At 45.5% G+C, this 25,653-nt stretch overlaps 1 protein-coding gene across 1 annotated transcript in view; it reads left to right on the top strand.

Moving 5' to 3' along the window:
• FDXR (ferredoxin reductase) overlaps positions 1-25,150 on the top strand; it is an 86,898-nt gene extending 61,748 nt beyond the window's left edge. The window contains exons 8-12 of the mRNA XM_056549740.1: positions 23,210-23,294; positions 23,869-24,068; positions 24,177-24,348; positions 24,438-24,611; positions 24,762-25,150. Coding sequence (XP_056405715.1) covers positions 23,210-23,294; positions 23,869-24,068; positions 24,177-24,348; positions 24,438-24,611; positions 24,762-24,892 — 762 coding nt within the window. The 3' untranslated portion in view covers positions 24,893-25,150. The remainder of the gene's footprint in view (positions 1-23,209; positions 23,295-23,868; positions 24,069-24,176; positions 24,349-24,437; positions 24,612-24,761) is intronic.
• The last annotated feature ends 503 nt before the right edge of the window (positions 25,151-25,653 follow it).

The following is a 25,653-nucleotide window of genomic DNA, read 5'->3' on the forward strand; positions in this document are numbered from 1 at the left end:
TCCGGTTTCACGCCCATCAAAGACGACTACTCTGCCTTTGGCGTATGCAGCATCCTTTAACCCCTTAAGGACCAGGCCATTTTACACCTTAGGACCAGAGCGTTTTTTGCACATCTGACCACTGTCACTTTAAACATTAATAGCTCTGGAATGCTTTTAGTTATCAATCTGATTCAGAGATAGTTTTTTCGTGACCTATTCTACTTTAACATAGTGGTAAAATTTTGTGGTAACTTGCATCCTTTCTTGGTGAAAAATCCCAAAATTTGATGAAAAATTTGAAAATTTTGCATTTTTCTAACTCTCTACTTGTAAGGAAAATGGATATTCAAAATATATATATTTTTTTATTCACATTTCCAATATGTCTACTTTATGTTTTCATCATAAAATTGACGCGTTTTTACTTTTGGAAGACACCAGAGGGCTTCAAAGTTCAGCAGCAATTTTCCAATTTTTCACAAAATTTTGAACCTCGCTTTTTTTCAGAGACCAGTTCAGGTTTGAAGTGGATTTGAAGGGTCTTCCCATTAGAAATACCCCACAAATTACCCCAATATAAAAACTACACCCCCCAAAGTATTCAAAATCACAATCAGTAAGTGTTTTAACCCTTTAGGTGTTTCACAGGAATAGCAGCAAAGTGAAGGAGAAAATTCACAATCTTTATTTTTTACACTCGCATGTTCTTGTAAACCCAATTTTTGAATTTTTACAAGGGGTAAAAGGAGAAAATGTATACATATATTTGTAGCCCAATTTCTCTCGAGTCAGCAAATACCTCATATGTCTATGTAAAGTGTTCGGCGGGCGCAGTAGAGGGCTCAGAAGCGAAGGAGCGACAAGGGGATTTTGGAGAGTATGTTTTTCAGAAATGGTTTTTGGGGGCCATGTTGCATTTAGGAAGCCCCTATGGTGCCAGAACAGCAAAAATAACCCACATGGCATACCATTTTGGAAACTAGACCGCTCGAGGAACATAACAAGGAATAAAGTGAGCCTTAATACCCCACAGGTGTTTCACGACTTTTGCATATGTAAAAAAAATTTTAAAAAAATTCACTAAAATGTGTGTTTCCCCCCAAATTTCACATTTTTGCAAGGGTTAATAGCAGAAAATACCCCCCAAAATTTGTAACCCCATCTCTTCTGAGTATGGAGGCACCCCATAAGTTGGCATAAAGTGCATTACGGGCGAACTACAATGCTCCGAAGAGAAGGAGTGATATTTGACTTTATCAGAGCAAATTTTGCTCGGGGGGCATGTCGCATTTAGGAAGCCCCTATGGTGCCACAACAGCAAAAAATACCCACATGGCATACCATTTTGGAAACTAGACCTCTTGAGGAACGTAACAAGGAATAAAGTGAGCCTTAATACCCCACACAGGTTTCACGACTTTTGCATATTTATATTTCACTAAAATGTGTGTTTCCCCCCAAATTTCACATTTTTGCAAGGGTTAATAGCAGAAAATACCCCCCAAAATTTGTAACTCCATCTCTTCTGAGTATGGAGGTACCCCATAAGTGGACCTAAAGTGCACTACGGGTGAACTACAATGCTCAGAAGAGGAGGAGCACCATTGAGCTTTTGGAAAGAGAATTTGTTTGGAATGGTAGTTAGGGGCCATGTGCATTTACAAAGCCCCCCGTGGTGCCAGAACAGTGGACCCCCCCCACATGTGACCCTATTTTGGAAACTACACCCCTCACAGAATTTAATAAGTGGTGCAGTGAGCATTTACACCCCACTGGCGTTTGACAGATCTTTGGAACAGTGGGCTGTGCAAATGGAAAATTAAATTTTTCATTTTCACGGATCACTGTTCCAAAAATCTGTCAGACACCTGTGGGGCGTAAATGCTCACTGTACCCCTTATTACATTACATGAGGGGTGTAGTTTCCAAAATGGGGTCACATGTGGTCCATTGTTCTGGTACCATGGGGGCTTTGTAAACACAAGTGGCCTTCAATTCCGGACAAATTTTCTCTTCAAAATCCCAATGGCGCTCCTTCTCTTCTGAGCATTGTAGTGCACCCATAGAGCACTTTACATCCACATATGGGGTATGATCTTACTCAGAAGAAATGGGGTTACAAATTTTGGGGGGCTTTTTTTATTTTCCCTTGTGAAAATGAAAAATTTAGGGTGACACCAGCATTTTAGTGAAAAAAATTTTTTTTGGGGTTTATTTCAGAACCGCTGTAAAATCAGCCCCCCCTGTGCAAATCACCAATTTAAGCCTCAAATGTACATGGTGCTCTCTCACTCCTGAGCCTTGTTGTGCGTCCGCAGAGCATTTTACGCCCACATATGGGGTATCTCCGTACTCAGGAGAAATAGCGTTACAAATTTTGGGGGTCTTTTTTTCCTTTTACCTCCTGTGAAAATAAAAAGTAAAGGACAACACCAGCATGTTAGTGTAAAAAAAATTTTTTTTTTTTTTACACTAACAGGCTGGTGTAGACCCCAACTTTTCTTTTTCATAAGGGGTAAAAGGAAAAATACCCCCCAATATTTGTAGTGCAATTTCTCCCGAGTACGGAGATACCCCATATGTGACACTAAACTGTTTCCTTGAAATACGACAGGGCTCTGAAGTGAGAGAGCGCCATTCGCATTTGAGGACTAAATTAGGGATTGCACAGGGGTGGACATAGGGGTATTCTACGCCAGTGATTCCCAAACAGGGTGCCTCCAGCTGTTGCTAAACTCCCAGCATGCCTGGACAGTTAGTGGCTGTCCGGAAATGCTGGGAGTTGTTGTTTTGCAACAGCTGGAGGCTCTGTTTTCGAAACACTGCCGTACAATACGTTTTTTATTTTTTATTAGGGGGACAGTGTAAGGGGGTGTAAATGTAGTGTTTTACTCTTTATTATGTGTAAGTGTAGTGTTTTTAGGGTACGTTCACACTGGCTGGTTTACAGTGAATTTACCGCTAGGAGTTTGCGCTGCGGTGAAAAATTTGCCACAGCTCATACTTGAAGCAGAAAACTTACTGTAAACCCGCCAGTGTGAATGTACCCTGTACGTTCACATGGGGGGGGCAAACCTCCAGCTGTTTCAAAACTACAACTCCCAGCATGTACTGACAGACCGTGCATGCTGGGACTTGTACTTTTGCAACAGCTGGAGGCACACTGGTTGGAAAACCTTCAGTTAGGTTCTGTTACTTAACTCAGTATTTTCCAACCAGTGTGCCTCCAGCTGTTGCAAAACTTCAACTCCCAGCATGTACTGATTGCCGAAAGGCATGCTGGGAGATTTAGTTATGCAACAGCTGGAGGGATCGCAACTACAACTCCCAGCATGCAGAGACAGCTGTTTGCTGTTTAGGCTTGCTGGGAGTTGCAGTTTTGCAACATTTGGAGAGCTATAGTTTAGAGACCAGTGCACAGTGGTCTCCAAACTGTGGACCTCCAGATGTTGCAAAACTACAACTCCCAGCATGCCCAGACAGCAAACTGCTGTCTGGGCATGCTGGGAGTTGTCGTTTTGCAAGATCTGGAGGTGCACAGTATAGAGATCACTTTGCAGTGGTCTCAAACTGTAGACCTCCAGCTGTTGCAAAACTGCAACTCCCAGCAAGCCTTAACAGCTCTCTGGGCATGCTGGGAGTTGTAGTTTTGCAACATCTGGAGGGTTACAGTTTAGAGACCACTATAGTGGTCTCAGACTGTAGCCCTCCAGATGTTGCTAAGTAACTCACCGGCTTCCGTTGGATCCAGGGAGCTGCGTCGCGGTCCTGTTCTTCCGCCGATCGTCGCCCGCTGCCGCCGCTGATCGTCGCCCGCTGCCGTCGCCGTTGGGTAAGTGGATCTTCGGCGCCGGTCCCTGTCGGTTTCCCCGTCCTGCCCCGCCTATTGTGAGTGGGCAGGACGGGGAAACCGAAAGTAAACCCCTCCGCCCCCGATCTGCTATTGGTGGTCGCATCTAGACCACCAATAGCAGAGATAGGAGGGGTGGCAACCCTGCCACCTCACTCCTATCGCTACAGGGGGATCGTGGGTGTCTAGGACACTCGCGATCCCCCTTCTATTCCGGGTAACCATAGACCCGTATGACCCGGAATCGGCGCAAATCGGCGCCGATCGCAGACATGGGGGGATCTAATGACCCCCCTGGGCATTTGCGCGGGGTGCCTGCTGATAGATATCAGCAGTCACCCCGGCCCGATCCCCGCCCGGCGGGGACCGAAATTCCCACGGGCGTACAGGTACGTCCTTGGTCCTTAAGTACCAGGGAGCAAAGGCGTCCTTAAGGGGTTAAAGGGGTACTCCGGTGAAAACCTTTTTTTTTTTTTTTTTTTTTTTTTTAATCAACTGGTGCCAGAAAGTCAAACAGATTTGTAAATTACTTCTATTAAAAAATCTTAATCCTTCCTGTACTTATTAGCTGCTGAATACTACAGTGGAAATTCTTTTCCGTTTGAAACACAGAGCTGTCTGCTGACATCATGAGCACAGTGCTCTCTGCTGACATCTCTGTCCATTTTAGGAACTGTCCAGGGTAAAAGTAAATGCCCATAGCAAACATATGCTGTTCTGGACAGTTCATAAAATGGACAGAGATGTCAGCAGAGAGCACTGTGCTCGTGATGTCAGCAGACAGCTCTGTGTTTCAAACGGAAAAGAATTTCCACTGTAGTATTCAGCAGCTAATAAGTTTCTACGCAGTGCATATTTCGGTAAAAATTACACCTTATCATTATTCTGTAGGTCCATACGGTTAAAATGATACCCTACTTATATAGGTTTGATTTTGTCGCACTTCTGGAAAAAATCATAACTACATGCAGGAAAATTTATACGTTTAAAAATGTCATCTTCTGACCCCTATAACTTTTTTATTTTTCCACGTATGGGGTGGTATGAGGACTCATTTTTTGCGCCGTGATCTGAAGTTTTTATCGGTATGATTTTTGTTTTGATTGGACTTTTTGATCACTTTTTATTCATTTTTTAATGATATAAAAAGTGACCAAAATACGCTTTTTTGGACTTTGGAATTTTTTTGCGCGTACGCCATTGACCGTACGGCTTAATTAATGATATATTTTTATAGTTTGGACATTTACGCACGCGGCGATACCACATATGTTTATTTTTTATTTTTTTTACACTGTTTTATTTTTTTATGGGAAAAGGGGGGTGATTCAAACTTTTATTAGGGAAGGGGTTAAATGACCTTTATTAACACTTTTTTTTTACATTTTTTTTGCAGTGTTATAGGTCCCATAGGGACCTATAACACTGCACACACTGATCTCTAATGCTGATCACTGGCGTGCATTAACACGCCTGTGATCAGCATTATCGGCGCTTGACTGCTCCTGCCTGGATCTCAGGCACGGAGCAGTCATTCGTCGATCGGACACCGGGGAGGCAGGTAAGAGCCCTCCCGGTGTCCGATCAGCTGTTCGGGACGCCGCGATTTCACCGCGGCGGTCCCGAACAGCCCGACTGAGCAGCCGGGTCACTTTCACTTTCACTTTAGAAGCGGCGGTCAGCTTTGACCGCCGCTTCTAAAGGGTTAATACCGCACATCGCCGCGATCGGCGATGTGTGGTATTAGCCGCGGGTCCCGGCCGTTGATTAGCGCCGAGACCGACGCGATATGATGCGGGATCGCGGCGCGATCCCGCTTCATATCGCGGGAGCCGGCGCAGGACGTAAATATACGTCCTGCGTCGTTAAGGGGTTAAGGACCCAGCGCGTATCCATACGCCTTGGCGTTTTCCGGTCCCTGCCGTGCGGAGATCGGAAGCGGATGCCTGCTGAAATGCTTCAGCAGGCATCCAGGGCAAACGTCGAGGGGGACCATGTAGGCCCCCCCATGTCGGCGATCGCCGCAAATCGCAAGGGAAATCGCCCTTGCGATCTGCGCCGATACCGGGCTGATCGGGTCTCTGGGACCCGACCGCCTGGTAATTTTGCATGATCCCGGTTGTCACAGACAGCCAGGACCATGCTGGAGGCTAGGAGCGAGGTGGTAAGCCCACCTCCTGCGATCCGTCGGTTAGCTAACCGACCAATCGCAGGGGGGGGGGGGGGGGGGGTTTGGGGGGCGGTTACTTCCTCCCGCCCTGCCCGGCCCCTGGAAGTTCGGAGAGGACGGGAGGAAGACCGGAGAACACTGAGTGCTGGGGCCCGGCCCCGGTACTTACCTCGTCCCTGAAGACCCGGATCCCGGCGATGAAGACGGCGGCGGCGACAGGTGAGTTCCCCTTCAGCCTCAGTCGGGCCCTTTACAGCAATGCTGCCCAGACAGCCCTTGGCATCTGGGCATGCTGGGAGTTGTAGTTTTGCAACATCTGGAAGGGCACAGATTGAGAACCACTGTATTAGTGGTCTGCAAACTGTAGTCCTCCAGATGTTGCAAAACTACAACTCCAAGCATGCTGGGAGTTGTAGTTCGGCAACATCTGGCTCTAAAGATGTTGCCGAACTACTACTTCCAGCATGCCTGAGAATGTTTGGGAGTTGTAGTTTTGCAACAACTGGAGGCACACTGGTTGGGAAACATTGTCTGTTTCCCAACTCAGTGTTTCCCAACCCGCGTGCCTCCAGCTGTTGCAAAACTATAACTACCAGCATGCCCTGATAGACTGTGCATGCTGGGAGTTGTAGTTTTGCAATAGATGGAGGTTCCCCCCCCCCCTGTGAATGTACAGGGTACATTCACATGGGCAGGGGGCTTACAGTGAGTATCAGGCTGCAAGTTTGCGATGCAGCAAATTTTGCGCGGCAGCTCAAACTCGCAGCGGGAAACTCGCTGTAATCCCCCGCCCACGTGACTGTACCCTAAAAACACTACACTACACTACCACACAATAAAATAAAAAGTAAAAAACACTACATAAACACATACCGCTACACAGCCCCCCTCCCCTCCCCAATAAAAATGAAAAACGTCTGGTATGCCACTGTTAACAAAATGGAGCCTCCAGCTGTTGCAAAACAACAACTCCCAGTATTGCCGGACAGCCGTTGACTGTCCAAGCATGCTGCGAGTTTTGGAACAGCTGGAGGCACCCTGTTTGGGAATCACTGGCGTAGAATACTCCTATGTCCACCCCTATGCAAATCCCTAATTCAGGCCTAAAATGTGCATGGCGCTCTCTCACTTTGGAGCCCTGTCGTATTTCAAGGCAACAGTTTAGGGCCACATATCGGGTATCGCCGTACTCGGGAGAAATTGCCTAACAAATTTTGGGGGGCTTTTTTTCCTTTCACCCCTTATGAAAAGGTGAAGTTGGGGTCTACACCAGCATGTTAGTGTAAAAAAATTAATTTTTTACACTAACATGCTGGTGTTGCCCTATACTTTTCATTTTGACAAGAGGTAAAAGGGGGAAAAAAGCCCGCCAAAATTTGTAATGCAATTTCTCCCGACTACGGAGATACCCCATATGTGGGCGCAAAGTGCTCTGGGGCCGAACAACAAGGCCCAGAAGGGAGAGTGCACCTTGTACATTTGAGGTGATTTGCACAGGGGTGGTTGATTGTTACAGCGGTTTTGACAAACGCAAAAAAAACAAAACCCCACATGTGACCCCATTTCGGAAACTACACCCCTCACGGAATGTAATGAGGGGTGCAGTGAGAATTTACCCCCCACTTGTGTCTGACAGATCTTTGGAACAGTGCGCTGTGCAAATAAAAAATTTCTGACAGACACCAGTGGGGGGTAAATGCTCACTGTACCCCTTGTTACGTTCCTCAAGGGGTCTAGTTTCCAAAATGGTATGCCATGTGGGGGTTATTTTGCTGTCCTGGCACCATAGGGGCTTCCTAAATGCGACATGCCCCCCGAGCAAAATTTGCTCTCAAAAAGCCAAATATGACTCCTTCTCTTCTGAGCATTGTAGTTCGCCGTAGTGCACTTCTGGTCAACTTATGGGGTTACAAATTTTGGGGGGTATTTTCTGCTATTAACCCTTGCAAAAATGCGAAATTTGGGGGGGGAAACACACATTTTAGTGAAATGTTTTTTTACATATGCAAAAGTCGTGAAACACCTGTGGGGTATTAAGGCTCACTGTATTCCTTGTCGCTCCTTCGCTTCTGAGCCCTCTACTGCGCCCGCCGAACACTTTGCATAGACATATATTTGTAGCCCAATTTCTCTCAAGTAAGCACATACCTCATAAGTATAAATTTTCTCCTTTTACCCCTTGTAAAAAATAAAAAATGGGTCTACAAGAACATGCGAGTGTAAAAAATGAAGATTGTGAATTTTCTTCTTCACTTTGCTGCTATTCTTGTGAAACACCTAAAGAGTTAAAAGGCTGACTGAATGTCATTTTGAATACTTTGGGGGGGGGGGGGGGGTTGCAGTTTTTATAATGGGGTCATTTATGGGGTATTTCTAAGATGAAGACCCTTCAAATCCACTTCAAACCTGAACTGGTCCCTGAAAAATAGTGAGTTTGGAAATGATGTGAAAAATTGCTGCTGAACTTTGAAGCCCTCTGGTGTCTTCCAAAAGTAAAAACTTGTCAATTTTAAGATGCAAACATAAAGTGGACATATTGTATATGTGAATAAAAAAAAAATATTTGGAATATCCATTTTCCTTACAAGCAGAAAGCTTCAAAGTTAGAAAAATGCTAAATTTTCTAATTTTTCATAAAATTTTGGGATTTTTCACCAAGAAAGGATGCAAGTTACCAAAAATTTTTACCACTATGTTGAAGTAGAATATGTCAGGAAAAACCAAATCTCTGAATCAGAATGATAACTAAAAGCATTCCAGAGTCATTAATATTTAAAGTGACAGTGGTCAGATGGGCAAAAAATGGCCGGGTCCTAAGGTATAAAATGGCTGGGTCCTTAAGAGGTTAAGGACCCGGCGGTCAAGAGGATTTAAAATCTGTCAAAATTCGCCTTTGATGCAGCAGGTTCATCTTTACTTCCTACCTTCGCATCTGCTTGGGTGTCAAAAGCCCTTTCTGTCTGTGCTTCTCAACTCTGCCAGGGCATTTTGTCCAGGGCCCCTTCGGAAGATTTGGCAGATCCTGCACTTCAACTCTCCAATGCTGGAGAATTTTTGTGCTCTGCTTCTATGCAGTCGGCACGTTGTAAGGCTTTTGCCACAGGTAATCTAGTGGCACTTCGTCGTTCTATGTGGCTCAAGGCCTTTTACTGTGTCTCGAATTTTTGGGAAATCTGATAACAGTTCCGGACGTTTTTGCGGGCAAATCAAGCTTCTGTAAGCCTCCATCTGCCTGAAGGGACGCCCCCACCAGAAGATTCTTCGTTTGTCCCTTTTCCGGGACGTTTGGTCCGCCCACGTGCAGGACTCTTGGGTCCGAGATGTCGTCTCCAACGGCTATCAGATCGAGCTTATTTATTTTCCAAGGGATCACTTTTTTCGTTCCAACACCACCCCCCCCCCCCCCCCCCCCACACACACACACACACACACACACACACACACACACACACACAATTCCACTTCCTTGCCAGCAGCCTTTCGAGTCGCGTTTCGGACCGTTCTCGCTCAGGGAGTGATCGTTCCAGTTCCTCCCAAGGAGTGTTTTTCAGGCTTCTATTCAAACCTGTTTGTGGTTCCCAAGAAAGGGGGTTCCATATACCCGATCCTGGAACTGAAGCTCCTCAACTGTCACCTTCTCCTACATTATTTCTGTATGGAGTCTCTCTGTTCTGTAGTGGCATCCATGGATTTTGGGGAGTTTTCTGTCCTCGGTGGATATCTGAGACGCCTACCTCCACATCCCTATTTTTCCAGCGATATATTCGCTTCGCTGTTCCAGAGGGCCATTTTCAGTTTTTAAAAACAAAGAAAAAAGGAAAAAAGACCACACGAGGCCCCTAGTGCATTATCCCAGATGATCAGATGGACTGAACAGATGGTAATGTGCTCACCTGGAGCATAAGGTTAATGCGCATATAACCCAAAATAATGGGTAAAGATGCTCTGCAGATTTCCGGAGATGCTGCAAAGCTGTGGGGTAGTGGATGAGGGCTGAGGTCCGTCCACGAATGGTATTACAAAGAAATAGTAGAAAAAGACCCCCTCTAGGCGCAGGCTTCTCCATAAAGATCAGGCGAAAAGATACTTTATGTATGTTTTATTTTGACAACCAATGACTCATTTTGGGTATACACCCTTCCTAAGATTGGTATTGGTTTCAGGGTCTCAGCTCATTCCACTTGTTCTGTCGGGGCCTCCTGGGCTCTCCACAACAGGGCTTCGGCCTTGCAAATTTGTATGGCGGCCACCTGGTCATCCTTACACATGTTTATGAAGTTTTACCAGGTACATACCTTTGCATCTGCTGATGCTGGTCTGGGCCGCAAGGGACACTGCACCCACCAATTTGTTGGTGTTCCTGGTTTGGTTACCTGTCAATTTTTATTCTGTGGTTTCCTCAGACAGTTACAATTTTTTCTTTACCCGTCTGTCCTCTCCTACTGCTCTGGGACTAAACTGATTGGCTCAGGTGCCTGTAGGCGGGTTTATCCTGCTGGGAGGGGCCAACTTTTCTTGTTGCCTAGTGTCAAGCCTCCTAGTGGCAGCAGCATATACCCACGGTTTCTGTGTCCCCCAATGGATCCTCCGAGAGAGCATAAAAATCTACTTTTACCCACTCTGGATGAAAGCCTACTCTATGAGGGGCATTTACTAATCTTTTACTATGTAGTCTGGTTTTTACCCTGTTTTTTTCTACTTCATTTTTGACTATGTGCGACAAATTTACTAAATTGTTGCACGGCATTAATAAATTTGGCACACATAGGCAAAAGTGGGAAATTTACTTCATGTAGTAGAAAAAATAGTCTGTTCCTTTTTCCTGCTGTCTGAATAGGTTTGGCTGCTGGTTTCCTTCTGGATCTTTTGTTTTTGAGTTTTTTTTTAGCTTTTTCACCACATCTAAATAATTCAATAACTACAGTGGTCCCTCAAGTTACAATATTAATTGGTTCCAGGAAAACCATTGTAAGTTGAAACCATTGTATGTTGAGACCATAACTCTATGGAAACGTGGTAATTGGTTCTAAAGGCACCAAAATGTCATCCAAAATAGGAAAAAGTGACAAAGAAAAATAAGTAGAACTAATATAGATAAAGCAAATCCTTACATATAAAAGTAAGAAAGATCTGCTGGGAGCTGTAAATCACTGTCTATGTCAGTGTTTCCCAAGCAGGGAGCCTCCAGCTGTTGCAAAACTATAACTCCCAGCATGCCTGGACAGCCAAAGGCTGTCCGGGCATGCTGGGAGTTGTAGTTTTGCAAAAGATGGGGCCACCCTGCTTGGCAAACACTGGTCTATGTAGAGGACAGGATCTTCTTCAGGGGTCCTGTACAGTACAGGCAATGTCCCAAACAAGTAATGGAGTCGCCCTCACCTGGTGTCCAAAAGAGCAGCTAACCCTGATACAGGTAAAGTGTACAGAACATGTAATACCAGACACCAGTCAGTGCATACACTTCAGTAAAACAGGGGTTTTACCAGTGAATGCCCATTTTGATTGGTTGGTTCTTCCAGCCATTGACACGTTTTACAGATCTGGACTGTCTGTAGCATTGTATGTTGAGTCTGGTTTCAACTTACGATGGTCCAGAAAAGACCATTGTATGTTGAAACTATTGTATGTTGAGGCCATTGTAAGTTGAGGGATCACTGTAAATTGTAGTCATGGCTCAGAAGTGGTAAACGGCGTTTAGTGTGTGTGTGTGTGTTTATTACATTTTTTTAACACAGTTTTTTTCTCCCTAAATGTACTTACACTTTTTTTTTTTTTTTGGTTACTTCTTCTACAGATCTGTGTATCCTGTGGACTCCTTCGGATTCGGTGGACTACTTCGATGACCAGCGTTTTTCTTTGCTTGATGTTAATAAAATGGTTAACGAGGGCTTGTGGGGGAGTGTTTTTTGTAATAAATTTTTTTTTAAACCTGTTGTGTTTGATTTTTATTTTACTTTACTAGACAGGCTTAGCAGTGGAAGCTGTCTTATAGACTGAGTCCATTACTAAGCCGGGCTTAGCGTTAGCCACAAAAACAGCTAGCGCTAACCCCCAATTATTACCCCGGTACCCAACACCACAGGGGTGCCGGGAAGAGCCGGTACCAACAGGCCCGGAGCGTCAAAAATGGCGCTCCTGGGCCTAGGCGGTAACAGGCTGGCGTTATTTAGGTTGGGGAGGGCCAGTAACAATGGTCCTCGCCCACCCTGGTAACGTCAGGCTGTTACTGTTTGGTTGGTATTTGGTTGACAATAAAAATAGGGGGACCCTATGCGTTTTTTTAATATATTTAATTATTTATTTAAAAAAAAAAAAACGCATAGGGTCCCCCCTATTTTCATTCTCAGCCAAATACCAACCAAACAGTAACAGCCTGACGTTCCCAGGGTGGGCGAGGACCATTGTTACTGGCCCTCCCCAGCCTAAATAACGCCAGCCTGTTACCGCTTAGGCCCAGGAGCGCCATTTTTGACGCTCCAGGCCTGTTGGTACCGGCTCTTCCCGGCACCCCTGTGGCGTTGGGTACCGGGGTAATAATAGGGGGTTAGCGCTAGCTGTTTTTGTGGCTAGCGCTAAGCCCAGGTTAGTAATGGACTCTGTCTATAAGACAGCTTCCACTACTAAGCCTGTCTAGTAAAGTAAGAAAAAAACACAACAGGTTTTAAAAAATTTTTATTACAAAAAACACTCCCCCACAAGCCCTCGTTAACCATTTTATTAAAATCAAATAAAGAAAAACGCTGGTCATCGAAGTAGTCCACCGAATCCGAAGGAGTCCACAGGATACACGGATCTGAAATGAGAAGAAAACAAAAAACATGGGTTAGTACATTTATTATCACCTGCTCACACATCTCCCGCCCCGCACGACTACAACTGCCAGCATGCCCTTACAGAAGGACATGCTGGGAGTTGTAGTTGTGTGGTGCAGGAGATGTGTGGGCAAGTGACAAGCTTGTCCCCTGCCCCCAGCTGCAGGACTACAACTCCCAGCATGCCCTTACAGTAAGGTGGGGCGGAGGCCGGGCACAGTATTTCCCAACCTGGGACTTGTAGTTTTGCAACATCTGGAGGCACCCTGGTTGGGAAACACTGTTTTAGGCCAGTGTTTCCCAACCAGGGTGGCTCCAGATGTTGCAAAACTACAAGTCCCAGCATGCCTGGACAGTCAAAGGCTGTCTAGGCATGCTGGGAGTTGTAGTTTTGCAACATCTGGAGGCAACCTGGCTGGGAAACACTGGCCTAAAACAGTGTTTCCCAACCAAGGTGCCTCCAGATGTTGCAAAACTACAAGCCCCAGCATGCCTGGACAGTCAAAGGCTGTCCAGGCATGCTGGGAGTTGTAGTCTTGCAACATCTGGAGGCACCCTGGTTGGGAAACACTGGCCTAAAACAGTGTTTCCCAACCAGGGTGACTGTTTTAGGCCAGTGTTTCCCAACTGTTTTAGGCCAGTGTTTCCCAACCAGGGAGCCTCCAGCTGTTGCTAAACTACAACTCCCAGCATGCCTGGACAGCCAAAGGCTGTCCAGGCATGCTGGGAGTTGTAGTCTTGCAACAACTGGAGGCACCCTGGTTGGGAAGCCTGCGCAACTTACCGGCTTCCGTAGGATCCAGCGCTGCACGACACTGCCGCGCGACGATCTCCGACAGCGATCGTCGCTGGAGCCTCGGAAGGGTAAGTGAACTTCTTCGCCGGTCCCCTTCAGCTGTTTAGTTTTGCAACAGCTGGAGGACTACAGTTTACAGACCACAAACCAGGGGTCTGCAAACTGTGGCCCTCCAGCTGTTGCAAAACTACAACTCCCAGCATGCCTGGACAGCCAATGGCTGTCCAGGCATGCTGGGAGTTGTAGTCTTGCAACATCTGGAGGCACCCTGGTTGGGAAACACTGTTTTAGGCCAGTGTTTCCCAACAAGGGTGCCTCCAGCTGTTGCAAAACTACAACTCCCAGCATGCCCGGACAGCCAATGGCTGTCCAGGCATGCTGGGAGTTGTAGTCTTGCAACATCTGGAGGCACCCTGGTTGGGAAACACTGTTTTAGGCCAGTGTTTCCCAACAAGGGTGCCTCCAGCTGTTGCAAAACTACAACTCCCAGCATGCCCGGACAGCCAAAGGGTGTCCAGGCATGCTGGGAGTTGTAGTCTTGCAACATTTGGAGGCACCCTGGTTGGGAAGCTTGCGCAACTTACCGGCTTCCGTAGGATCCAGCGCTGCACGACACTGCCGCGCGACGATCTCCGTCAGCGATCGTCGCTGGAGCCTCGGAAGGGTAAGTGAACTTCTTCGCCGGTCCCCTTCAGCTGTTTAGTTTTGCAACAGCTGGAGGACTACAGTTTACAGACCACACACCAGTGGTCTGCAAACTGTGGCCCTCCAGCTGTTGCAAAACTACAACACCCAGCATGCCCTGACAGCCAAAGCCTATGGCTCTCAGGGCAGGAGCCCGGGCTGACATTACAGTGCAGCCGCCCGGGCTCCTCATACGGTCTCCCCGCTACCCCCCTTGTCTCCCGCCCGGGCTCCTCATACGGCCTCCCCGCTACCCCCCCCCCCCCCCTTGTCTCCCGCCCGCGCCGCTCAGCTCCCGCTGCTACAAGACTACAACTCCCAGCATGTCCTCACTGTAAGGGCATGCTGGGACTTGTAGTCTTGCAACAGCAGACAGATGGAAGTTGTGTGGTGCTGGCAGGTGAGAGGGGTGGGATGTAAATCACTGTAGTGTCCCGGTAGCGCAGTGAGGGTAGCGGGGAGAAAGTATGTCGGAGCCCGGGCGGCAGTAGCTTTTCCTGCTCCATGTTGGAGCTGGAGTAAATTTAGTCAATTTTTATGGCCGTTGCGACAGTTTATTGCGCAACTGCGACTGTCTCAGTTAATAAATTCCTGACCACTGCAAGTAAAAAGTGAAAACTTGCGTAAATTAAGCGGGAAATTTTTTTTTTACTTTCTAGCTCTTGCTAGGGAAAGTCGCACAATTTATAGGGTAGGCGCAATTGCGACAATTTTGCGCCAAAAATAGTCAGAAAAAAATGACTAAACCCCTTAGTAAATGCCTGTCTATATGTGTATATCATCCAAAATCTTTACTTGTTTAAATGCTATCAAAAGTTTCTTCTGATTAATTTCTAGCAGGGTGGGATCTTTTTGAATAAGGTATCAATTTCTCTAGATAATTTCTCTGATGGTGTTGGCCATAGGACTAAATCTGAACGTAAAGGGAAAAACAGTGGGCTATTTTGATGCTCCTTATTTATTTATTTTTTTGTGGATTTTTTAAAGAAAGTTTTTCTATCCTGTATGTAAAAACTAAGATATTGGAATGGCTCACAGGACAGTGTCACTACTCAGGGATTGAGAGAGCCAGATAAGTCCCAATACCTTCGGTACAAAAATGGAGAATAGCTCAAAAGATTATATACTGGTGCTCTGGATACCCTATGGATAAATAGATAAGTAAGCTAACAAAAATGTATTGGATAAATATCAGAAACGGAATATAGATTGTGTATCTAAATATAAATATATGTTGCGTTGTGTCCTCATCCACAGGGCCCTTGTGGATGACTTTAACCCTCACAATGTTTAGAATAAATACACTTAGAAAAAAAAAAGCTGGTATGTAAAATAATAAAATATTAAGTCCTTATGAGAAATACCATTTGGCAGTATCAGGCATACAAAAAAATGTATTTCCATTAGGGATCGACCGATCATCGGTATGGCCGATATTATCGGCCGATAATCACGATTTTGGGCATTATCGGTATCGGCAATTATCTTGCCGATAAGCAAATAATGCCCCGCACCGCCCCCACCGCACCGCGACCGCCACCCCCTCGACCCGCCGCACCTCCGACCCACCGCACCGCGTCGCACCCCCCACCGTGATGCTAGGCAGTATACCGGTATGGATTTTTTCCCATACCGCTATACCGGTCGGGCCCCTCCCCCACCCTCCGAGTGAATAAAAAAATGTAACTTACCCGTAATGGGGGTGGTCCAGGCCATCCTTCCTTCATGTAGTGTCCGGGGGCGTTCCGGGTGGAGGGTGGTCCGGTCCGGGCTGTCCTTCTCCCACGGTCTTCTTCTCCACTCCGGGCAGGCTCCGGCCTAGTACGCTGCATATACGCCGCTACGCCGTGACGTCAGGTGCGTCGCTGCGCACGGGCGTCACTGCGCAGCGACGTCTATGCAGCGTACTAGGCCGGAGCCTGCCCGGAGTGGAGAAGATGACCGCCGGAGAAGGACAGCCCGGACCGGACCACCCTCCACCCGGAACGCCCCCGGACACTACAGGAACGATGGATGGATGGTCTGGACCACCCTGGCAGGTAGGGGAGAGAAGCGGGTGGTGGCGGCGGCGGCCTATGGCCCCGCAAAAGCCACTGCAGATCATTGATTTAAAGCGCCCGCTTTAAATCAATGATCTGCAGCGGTGTCGCAGGGGGTTAAATAGCCGATAACTTATACCGGAATATCGGTATAAGTTATCGGCTATCGGCCCTAACCTGCACCGATTATCGGTATCGGCCCTAAAAAACAGATATCGGTCGATCCCTAATTTCCATATGTGGTTCAGCAAAAGGGTATGAAGTCTAGGTGGCTGCTAGAAGTCAAAATTAATCCAAGGTATGCATAGAAAAGAGTTTAGCATTGTGGCTCTAGTACCCAAATGAATCAGATGCACATTATAGGTTACACGTTAAATTCAAGGAATAAGAGGATGGTACACTGTACTGCTCATTGGGGCTGTGCGTGCGGGTCTCCGGCCTCCGGCTATCCCATGAGCGAACCGGCCGTGCGTGCAGACCTTAGTGAGGGGCAGGCAGAGGAAGTCTCTTGTTGATGCCCTGAAGTCACTCACTGTTGCCGGGAGTGTCTTGGATACCGCTTGCTTGTGGCAAGTGTCCGGTTTCAGATGGCGTCCTTGTGGTGTGAATCTGCGCCAAATTGGAAAGTATGAATGGGTACTGGTGTGGATGCACTGATACTGTGGATCATAGGCAATGGTTTCTTGTGCAAATATTGCTATAATTAGACTCCTTTCGGAATCTTCTTATGTTCCTTTTTTTGTAAAAGCAATATAGGAATAAAATTACTGACATGAGACGCATCTTATACAGTGGTCCCTCAACATACGATGGTAATCCGTTCCAAACGGACCATCGTTTGTTGAGGGATCCGTGCAATGTAAAGTATAGGACAGTGGTCTACAACCTGCGGAGCTCCAGAGGTTGCAAAACTACAACACCCAGCATGCCCGGACAGCCGTTGGCTGTCCGGGTATGCTGGGTGTTGTAGTTTTGCAACATCTGGAGGTCCGCAGGTTGTAGACCACTGTTAGAGAATGTTGTACTCACCTGTCCCCGCCGCTCTGGACCATCACCGCTGCCCGGTATGTTGCCGTCCATCCCTGTCGCTGCGTCCCCGAGGTGTCCCCGACACTCCGGCAAGGACTCTTCTTCCCCGGCATCCGCGCTCTGTCGCCGCCATCACGTCGCTACGCACGCCGCTCCTATTGGATGACGGGACGGCGTGCGCAGCAACGTGATGACGTCTATGGAGAGCGCCGACGATGCAGAGGATCCCGAAGAGGACGCGCCGGAACCCCGAGGACAGGTGAGTGACCATCACCGGAGCTTACGATAGAAGCAGTCTGCCGGATAGCCGTTTATGCGATGGCCCCGACATAAAAAAGCATCGTATGTTGATGCTGCCTTCAACATGCGATGGCCTCTGAGAGGCCATCGCATGTTGAAATTATCGTATGTCGGGGCCATCATATGTCGAGGGGTCACTGTATGTGATCTCAGATTGTTACATCAGGTACTGGCTTGCGGTTTGGGACAAAACATGGCATGAATTGCTCATATCAACTAGAACATATCTATATGACACAATGTATAGGTTCTAGAAGTCATTTGTTGGGACAATATATACCCATATATATATATTAAATTAAATATAAGGAAATCAAAAAATGTAATAATAGGAATAAAGAAAGACAGATATGTCTGCCTTCATTCGTAGTATATGTTGTTATTGCACATACACTGATGTATATGGGGTATATACTACTAATCAAGGCAAAGTAAATGTAAAAGAGCCTCTCCCATAAAAAAAAATTTAAATAGCCCCTTTCCTATTTTACCCCCAAAAGTGTAAAAAATTCTAAAATACTTAGTATTGGCATCTGCGAAAATGTCTGAACTATTAAAATAGAATGTTGATGATCCTATAAAAAAAAAGTCAAAAATGTTACCCCTTTTTTTGATAAATCACAATCCAAAACAAATAAATAAAAAGCGATTTAAAAAGTCACATATACGCAAATGTGGTACCAATAAAAACTACAGATCATGGAACAAAAAATGAGCCCCAAACAGCCCCATATACAGAAAAATAAGAAAGTTATAGGTGTTCAAAATTGGTCAATTTAAACATACTCATTTTGTAAAAGGAAACATTTTTTTTTCTTTTTTAAAGCAATGCAATAATAGAAATGCATGTAAACATGAGTATCATTTAATCGTATTGACCCACAGAATAAAGGGAAAAAAAGTAATTTTTACCATAAAGTGTACAATGTGAAAAACAAAACCCTCAAAAATATGCAAAATTGCAGTTTTCTTTTCAGTGTCCCCACAGAATTAATAATTTTTTGGTTTTGCCTTACATTTTATGGTAAAATGATTGATGTCATTAGAAAGGACAACTGATCTAGCAAAAAAAAAAACACGGATCTGTTTGGAACTGTGGATGGAAATATAAAAAACTTAGGCTTTTTAGAAGGTGAGGTGGAAAAAAAACAAAAATTCAAAAATAAAATTAGCTGTGTCCTTAACCCCTTGGGGATGGAGCCCATTATAACCCCCTAAGGACAGGAGCATTTTTTGCAATTCTGACCACTATCACTTTAAACATTAATAACGCTGGGATGCTTTTACTTTTGATTCTGAGATAGTTTTTTGTGACCTTCTACTTTATGTTACTGGTAAATTTTTGTCGATACTTGCATCATTTCTTGGTGAAGAATTAAAAAAATTTGATGAAAAAATTAAGGCAGGGTGGGGCGTTAAGGCGCACTATACCCCTTGTTACATTTTGTGAGGGGAGTAGTTTCCAAAATGGGGTCACATGTGGGTATTTATGTTTTTGCGTTTATGTCAGAACCGCTGTAAAATCAGCCACCCCTGTGCAAATCACCAATTTAGGCCTCAAATGTACATAGTGCACTCTCATTCCTGAGCCCTGTTGTGCGCCCGCAGAGCATTTTACGCCCACATATGGGGTATTTCTGTACTCAGGAGTATTTGCGTTACAAATGTTTTTATTTTTTTTTTCCTTTTACCTCTTGTGAAAATAAAAAGTATGGGGCAACACCAGCACGTTAATGTAAAATGTTATTTTTTTACACTAACAGGCTGGTGTAGACCCCAAATTTTCCTTTTCATAAGGAGTAAAAGGAGAAAAAGCCCCCTAAATTTGTAGAGCAATTTCTCCCAAGTACGGAAATACCCCATATGTGGCCCTAAACTGTTTCCTTGAAATACGACAGGGCTCGAAAGTGAGAGAGCGCCATGCGTATTTGAGGACTAAATTAGGATTGCATAGGGGTGGAAATAGGGGTATTCTATGCCAGTGATTCCCAAACAGGGTTCCTCCAGCTGTTGCTAAACTCCCAGCATGCCTGGACAGTCAGTGGCTGTCCGGAAATGCTGGGAGTTGTTGTTTGCAACAGCTGGAGGCTCCATTTTGGAAACACTGGCGTACAATAAGTTTTCATTTTTATTGGGGAGGGGGGGGGGAGACAGTGTAAGGGTGTGTATATGTAGTTTTTTTTTACCCTTTATTATGTGGTAGTGTAGTGTTTTTAGGGTACATTCGCACTGGCGGCGGTTTACGGTGAGTTTCCCGCTAGAAGTCTCTCACTTTCGAGCCCTGTCGTATTTCAAGGAAACAGTTTAGGGCCACATATGGGGTATTTCCGTACTTGGGAGAAATTGCTCTACAAATTTTGGGGGCTTTTTCTCCTTTTACCCCTTATGAAAAGGAAAATTTGCTGCAGCTCAAACTTGAAGCAGGAAACCCTCTGTAAACCCGCCCGTGTGAATGTACCCTGTACATTCACATGGGGGGGGGGCAAACCCTCCAGCTGTTACAAAACTACAACTCCCAACATGCACTGACAGACCGTGCTTGCTGGAAGTTGTACTTTTGCAACAGCTGGAGGCACACTGGTTGGAAAATACTGAGTTAGGTAACAGAACCTAACTGAAGGTTTTCCAACCAGTGTGCCTCCAGCTGTTGCAAAACTACAGCTCCCAGCATGTACTGATCACCAAAGGGCATGCTGGGAGATGTAGTTATGCAACAGCTGGAAGTATGCAACTACAACTCCCAGCATGCCGAGACAGCTGTTTGCTGTTTGGGCATGCTGGGATTTGCAGTTTTGCAACATCTGGAGGGCTACAGTTTAGAGACCACTGCACAGTGATCTCCAAACTGTGGCCCTCCAGATGTTGCAAAACTACAAATCCCAGCATGCCCAGACAGTAAACTGCTGTGTGGGCATGCTGGGAGTTGTAGATTTGCAAGATCTAGAGGGCCACAGTTTAGGTACCACTATATAGTGGTCTCAAACTGTAGCCCTCCAGATGTTGCTAGGCAATTCACCATCTTCCATAGGAACCAGGGAGCCACATCACCGTCCTCTTCTGCTGCCGATCCCTGCCACCGATCATCGCCTCCGCCGATGGGTAAATGGATCTTCGGCGCCGGTCCCCTTCGGTTTCCCCGTTCTGCCTATAGTGGGTGGGCAGAACGGGGAAACCGAAAGTTAACCCCCCCCGCCCCCGATCTGCTATTGGTCGTCTCTTCTAGACAACCAATAGCAGGGATAGGAGGGGTGGCACCCCTGCCACCTCGATCCTATCCCTTCAGGGGGATCGTGGGTGTCTTGGACAACCCCGATCCCCCTTATTTTCCGGGTCACCATAGACCCGAATGACTCGGAATAGCTGCAAATCGTTGGTGTGAATTCACCGGTGATTTGCGGCGATCGCCGACATGGGGGGGTCTCGGGACCCCCCTGGGCATTGGCACGGGATGCCTGCTGAATGATTTCAGCAGCCATCCCAGTCTGATCACCGCCCGGCGAGCGAAAGTGATCGGAAATGCGGAGGGCTTACAGGTACGCCCTCCGTCCTTAAGTGACAGGACGCGAGGGCGTATCCATACGCCCTCCGTCCCCAACGGGTTAAAGCGCAACTGTCATGAACGCTGGATGCTATAACCTACACACAGTTTTTGTACTGTGTGCAGATCGTGAGTACAGCAATGGGTTTACCTAATTTTTGCAGGCTTTCATGATCCCAAAAAATGCTTCTAATCACAGCCACAGACAGTCGGCTAGGCGTGGCGCGAGGTACGTGATGCCCTGAAGCCGCCACGCCCACCCCCTGTATGTCAGCGCTGGGACCACTGTGTGATTGACACGCAGGTCCCAGTGCATGCGCCCTTCAGGTCATCTACCGTCCGCGCTGCCGCGTTTTATCCAGGCAAGCGCTCATTCCCGCCGCCATCTGCCTTCTCAGTGCGCCTGCGCAGTGCTACATGCATAGAGAGTGCTTCCTCTCTGCCCCTAATTTCGGGAACTGAAGGGCGCATGCGCTGGGACCTGTGTGTCAATCACACAGCGGTCCCAGCGCTGACATACAGGGGGTGGGCGTGGTGGCTACGGTGCATCGTGTACCTCGCGCCACGCCTATCCGACTGTCACTGGCTATGATCAAAAGCATTTTTTGGGGTCATGAAAGCCTGCAAAAATTAAGTAAAAACATTGCTGTACACACCATCTGCACACAGTACAAAGGCGGTGTGTAGGTTATAGCACCCAGAGTTCATGATAGTTGCGCTTTAAGGCCAAAATGGGCTGTGTCCTTTAGGGGTTAATTCACCAGCAATTGTAAACACCCATCTGAATACATTGGTTACTAGAGTATTTTGCCACCACTGATGTAATCAGGTGGAATTGTCTGACAAAATACGTGCTGTGTACGATGTATTTTATTCTTCTACATGGCATCTACAATAAAGATCTTTTTAACTAGAGGAAATATTGGTGAGTGCTACCAGTCTTTCTTTCTTATACATATGTGACAGTGCTTTGTGCATTCCTTGGTGTAGAGCAACCCAAGCCTGTATGCACTTCTGTTTAGCTTAACCCGTTATAACCCTTGTGAATGCTATTGATTGTGGCATTTAAAGGAGATGTCTCATGTAAAGCGTTTTTTTTTTTTTTTTCTAAAATGCCGGGGTTGCCTGCAAATAAAAACAATAAAGAGGACTCGCCTGCCTCGATCCTTTGTGTCCCGGTATCTCGCCCTGTTCCTCTGCCACAGCTTCTTCATGGTCTGATTGTGGTCAGCAAGTTGCCAGCCGCAGCAAAGGTCTGCCTTGGCCGACGATAGGCTGAGCGGCAGTGTTATTCATTGAGCCAAGACATTGGTCGCCTAGGCTCAATGCATCACATTGCCACTCAGCCTATCGCCCCGAGGTGGCACATCGCTGCGGCTGTTGATTTACTGGACCAGGAAGAAGGCGGAGGAACAGAGCAAGATACCAGGACACTGAGTGTGCGGAGGCAGAAATCCTCCTTATTGTTTTATTTGCAGGCAGCCCGGGCATTTTGGAAACATTTTTACACGTGAGATATTTCCTTTTAAGGTTAAAAGACCAACATCAGCGTGGTCTCTGATGTCTGTCATGAACAGCGAGTTTCGGCTGTTAATAGCAGCTGGCACCCACTGTCCATAAAGTAAGCTCAGCAATTTTTAAATGGGTTCAACACTCTGATGCAATTTCTGGCGATTCTAAAACTGAGGACAGTGTTCTGCCTGTTAACAGCCAACATTAGAGAGAGGTTATGCATTTGCTGCGCACGGTTTATACATTACGTAATAAATTAGTATGCAGTAAACTCCAAGTACCCTCTAGGGCAGTGTTTTATAACCAGGGTGCCTCCAGCTGTTGCAGAACTTCAACTCCCAGCATGCCCAGACAGCCTTTGGCTGTCCAGGGATCCTGGGAGTTGTAGTTCTGCAACAGCTGGAGGCACTCTGGTTGGGAAATACTGCTCTAGAGGCTGTTGCTGGCAGCTTGAGTTCTATGTCTATGAGCTGAAACAAACCTATTTATGTTTTAAGGAATTACGAGAGATGATTAACTTGCCTGGAACTCGTCCTGTCAATAACCCTTCTGATTTCAAAGGCCTGGAGAATATATCAAAAGGTAATATTAAATCAGCAAAAACTTCTGCCAGCTACTTATATATAGATTTACAAGCATTTACAACCATACATCTAGATCAGCACATGTATGTGCTCCGCCACTCATGCCTATTATTCCAGTTAAATTTGACACTTAACAAAAGAAATACAAAATGACAGATCAATTACTTGACAGTCACCACTTATATGATAATCTTATTGACAGTCAGTTTATTAACTCTCCATTATATACTACTCCATGACGTTATGTTTATATGTGACAGATACACTGTGGATTTGGGGTCTGTACAGAAAATCTGCAGTGTTTACAGCGAGCAGCAATGTGGATGAGATATTAATAATTTCATCCATACACTGAGTAAAAATGTCTGCATATGATCTGTATGGAAATTGACCTTTAAATGCAGATATAAAAATGTACGCAATAGAAATATGACCACTGCTGCAGATAAAATGTTGTATTCTTTTTCTACCATTTATGGGACTATTCAAACATCCCCACAATAGTATTGTATTTTCTAGAATAATTATGTTCCATGTTGACCCATCTCGCCCTATAATTTTTTTTTTTTTAGACCTTCCAAGGCCAAGAAAGCGACTCACAGAACTGCTAGTAAAATCAACACTTGAGGCACCAGGAGAAAAAGAGGCTGCACGTTGGGCCCAGAGTGATAGAGAATGGGGTCTACGTTTCTTCCGCAGCCCTCTTGCTGTGCTACCTAGTGAAGATGGAAGAAGAGCAGCCGGGGTCCGGCTGTCAGTCACTCGACTTGAGGTATGAAATAGCAGATTTATTAGATGTACATCAGAAAGATGGTCATATTTGTTGTCTAGTATGAATGGAATGTAGCTATGTGATTTTTATTTTTTATTTTTTCTTAAGGGGTCTGGGGAGGGGGCAGTAGCAGTCCCTACAGGTGAAACCGAAGATATATCCTGTGGCCTTATCCTCAGCAGCATTGGGTATAGAAGTGTCCTTATCTCTCCAGGTGTGCCTTTCCTTCCAAAGCAAGGTATCATTCCAAATAGTATGGGCCGAGTGCAAAGGGTTCCAGGTCAGTGATCCTAACTAATAATCTAATTGGGGATTAATGACGTTAGCAATTTTAGCAATTTACAGTGATTTTTTTTTGTTTTTTGTCAGGACTGTACTGCAGTGGTTGGGTGAAAAGAGGTCCCACTGGTGTCATTACCACTACAATGACAGACAGTTTTGACACAGCTCAGGCTTTGTTGGAGGACATAAAATCGGGGGCATTAAACGCCTCAGATCCTCGAGCAGGAGTCTCAGCAATTAGAGAGCTTCTCCTTCTCAGAGGTGCATTTTTCATTGTGTTTATGTCTCTTGTACCATTTGTCAGCTCTGCTTGTCATGTTTTTTTCTAAAATATTTTCCTAACTAATCATTTAAGTAGATTCTTGATATTTCCTCTTGTAAGCCTTATGAAAACTTTATTTTTCAACACAGGAGTTCAAATTGTCTCATTCTCTGACTGGGAAAAGATAGATACATTGGAGAGAGCACAAGGTTTGAAAGTCGGAAAACCTCGCGAAAAGATTTTAGACACGGAAGAGATGCTCCAGTTAGTTTCTCGATGATTTTACGTGCACTAAACATTCTCCAACTTCTTGGACTTGGTAAAGAAGAAGAATAGTCATTGTTCTTTTTATCGACACAATTACCTCAAATTCCTCATTATGTATTTGTAAATATTTTTAGATATTAAAAATATAGTGGAATATTTTTATTTTTTGTCCATTTTATAAAACAAAAAAAATCCTATGAGCTTCTGTATATACTTTGTAAACCAATGGAAATTAAATTATTGTCTTCCTGAATATAGTAAGAAAGCTGCTTTTTTTTTTTTTTTTTTTTTTTTTTTTGTTAAGTAAAAGTCAATAACGAACCCTAACTTTTGAAATAACTCATGACATGTCTGAAGTTATTTTTGTTGGTGGACAGTGCCCTAAGGCCTTTAATGATCAGTCAAACATGGGGGGGGGGGCAAAAGCACTTAGCTGAGCACTTTGCAACCCTTAAGTTGTAAATGACCAGCTCTCTTTAGATATGCAAGCATAGTGGTGTATGGCCTCATGTACTTTTTATGAATTAATACACTGAGAGCCAAGCAAAATTAATCACAAACTATAAATAAAAAGGGAGAGATTTATCAAAACCTGTCCAGAGGAAAAGTTGCTGATTTGCCCATAGCATCCAATCAGATCGCTTCTTTCATTTTTGAAAAGGCCTCTGAAAAATAAAATAAGGTATCTGGTTGCTTTGGGCAACTCAGAAACTTTTCCTCTGGACAGGTTTTGATAAATCTTCCCCAAAGTATTTGTGTATTTCTAAGGTGTGT

The sequence above is a fragment of the Hyla sarda genome, chromosome 13, assembly GCF_029499605.1.
Source record: "Hyla sarda isolate aHylSar1 chromosome 13, aHylSar1.hap1, whole genome shotgun sequence".
Classification (NCBI taxonomy): domain Eukaryota; kingdom Metazoa; phylum Chordata; class Amphibia; order Anura; family Hylidae; genus Hyla; species Hyla sarda.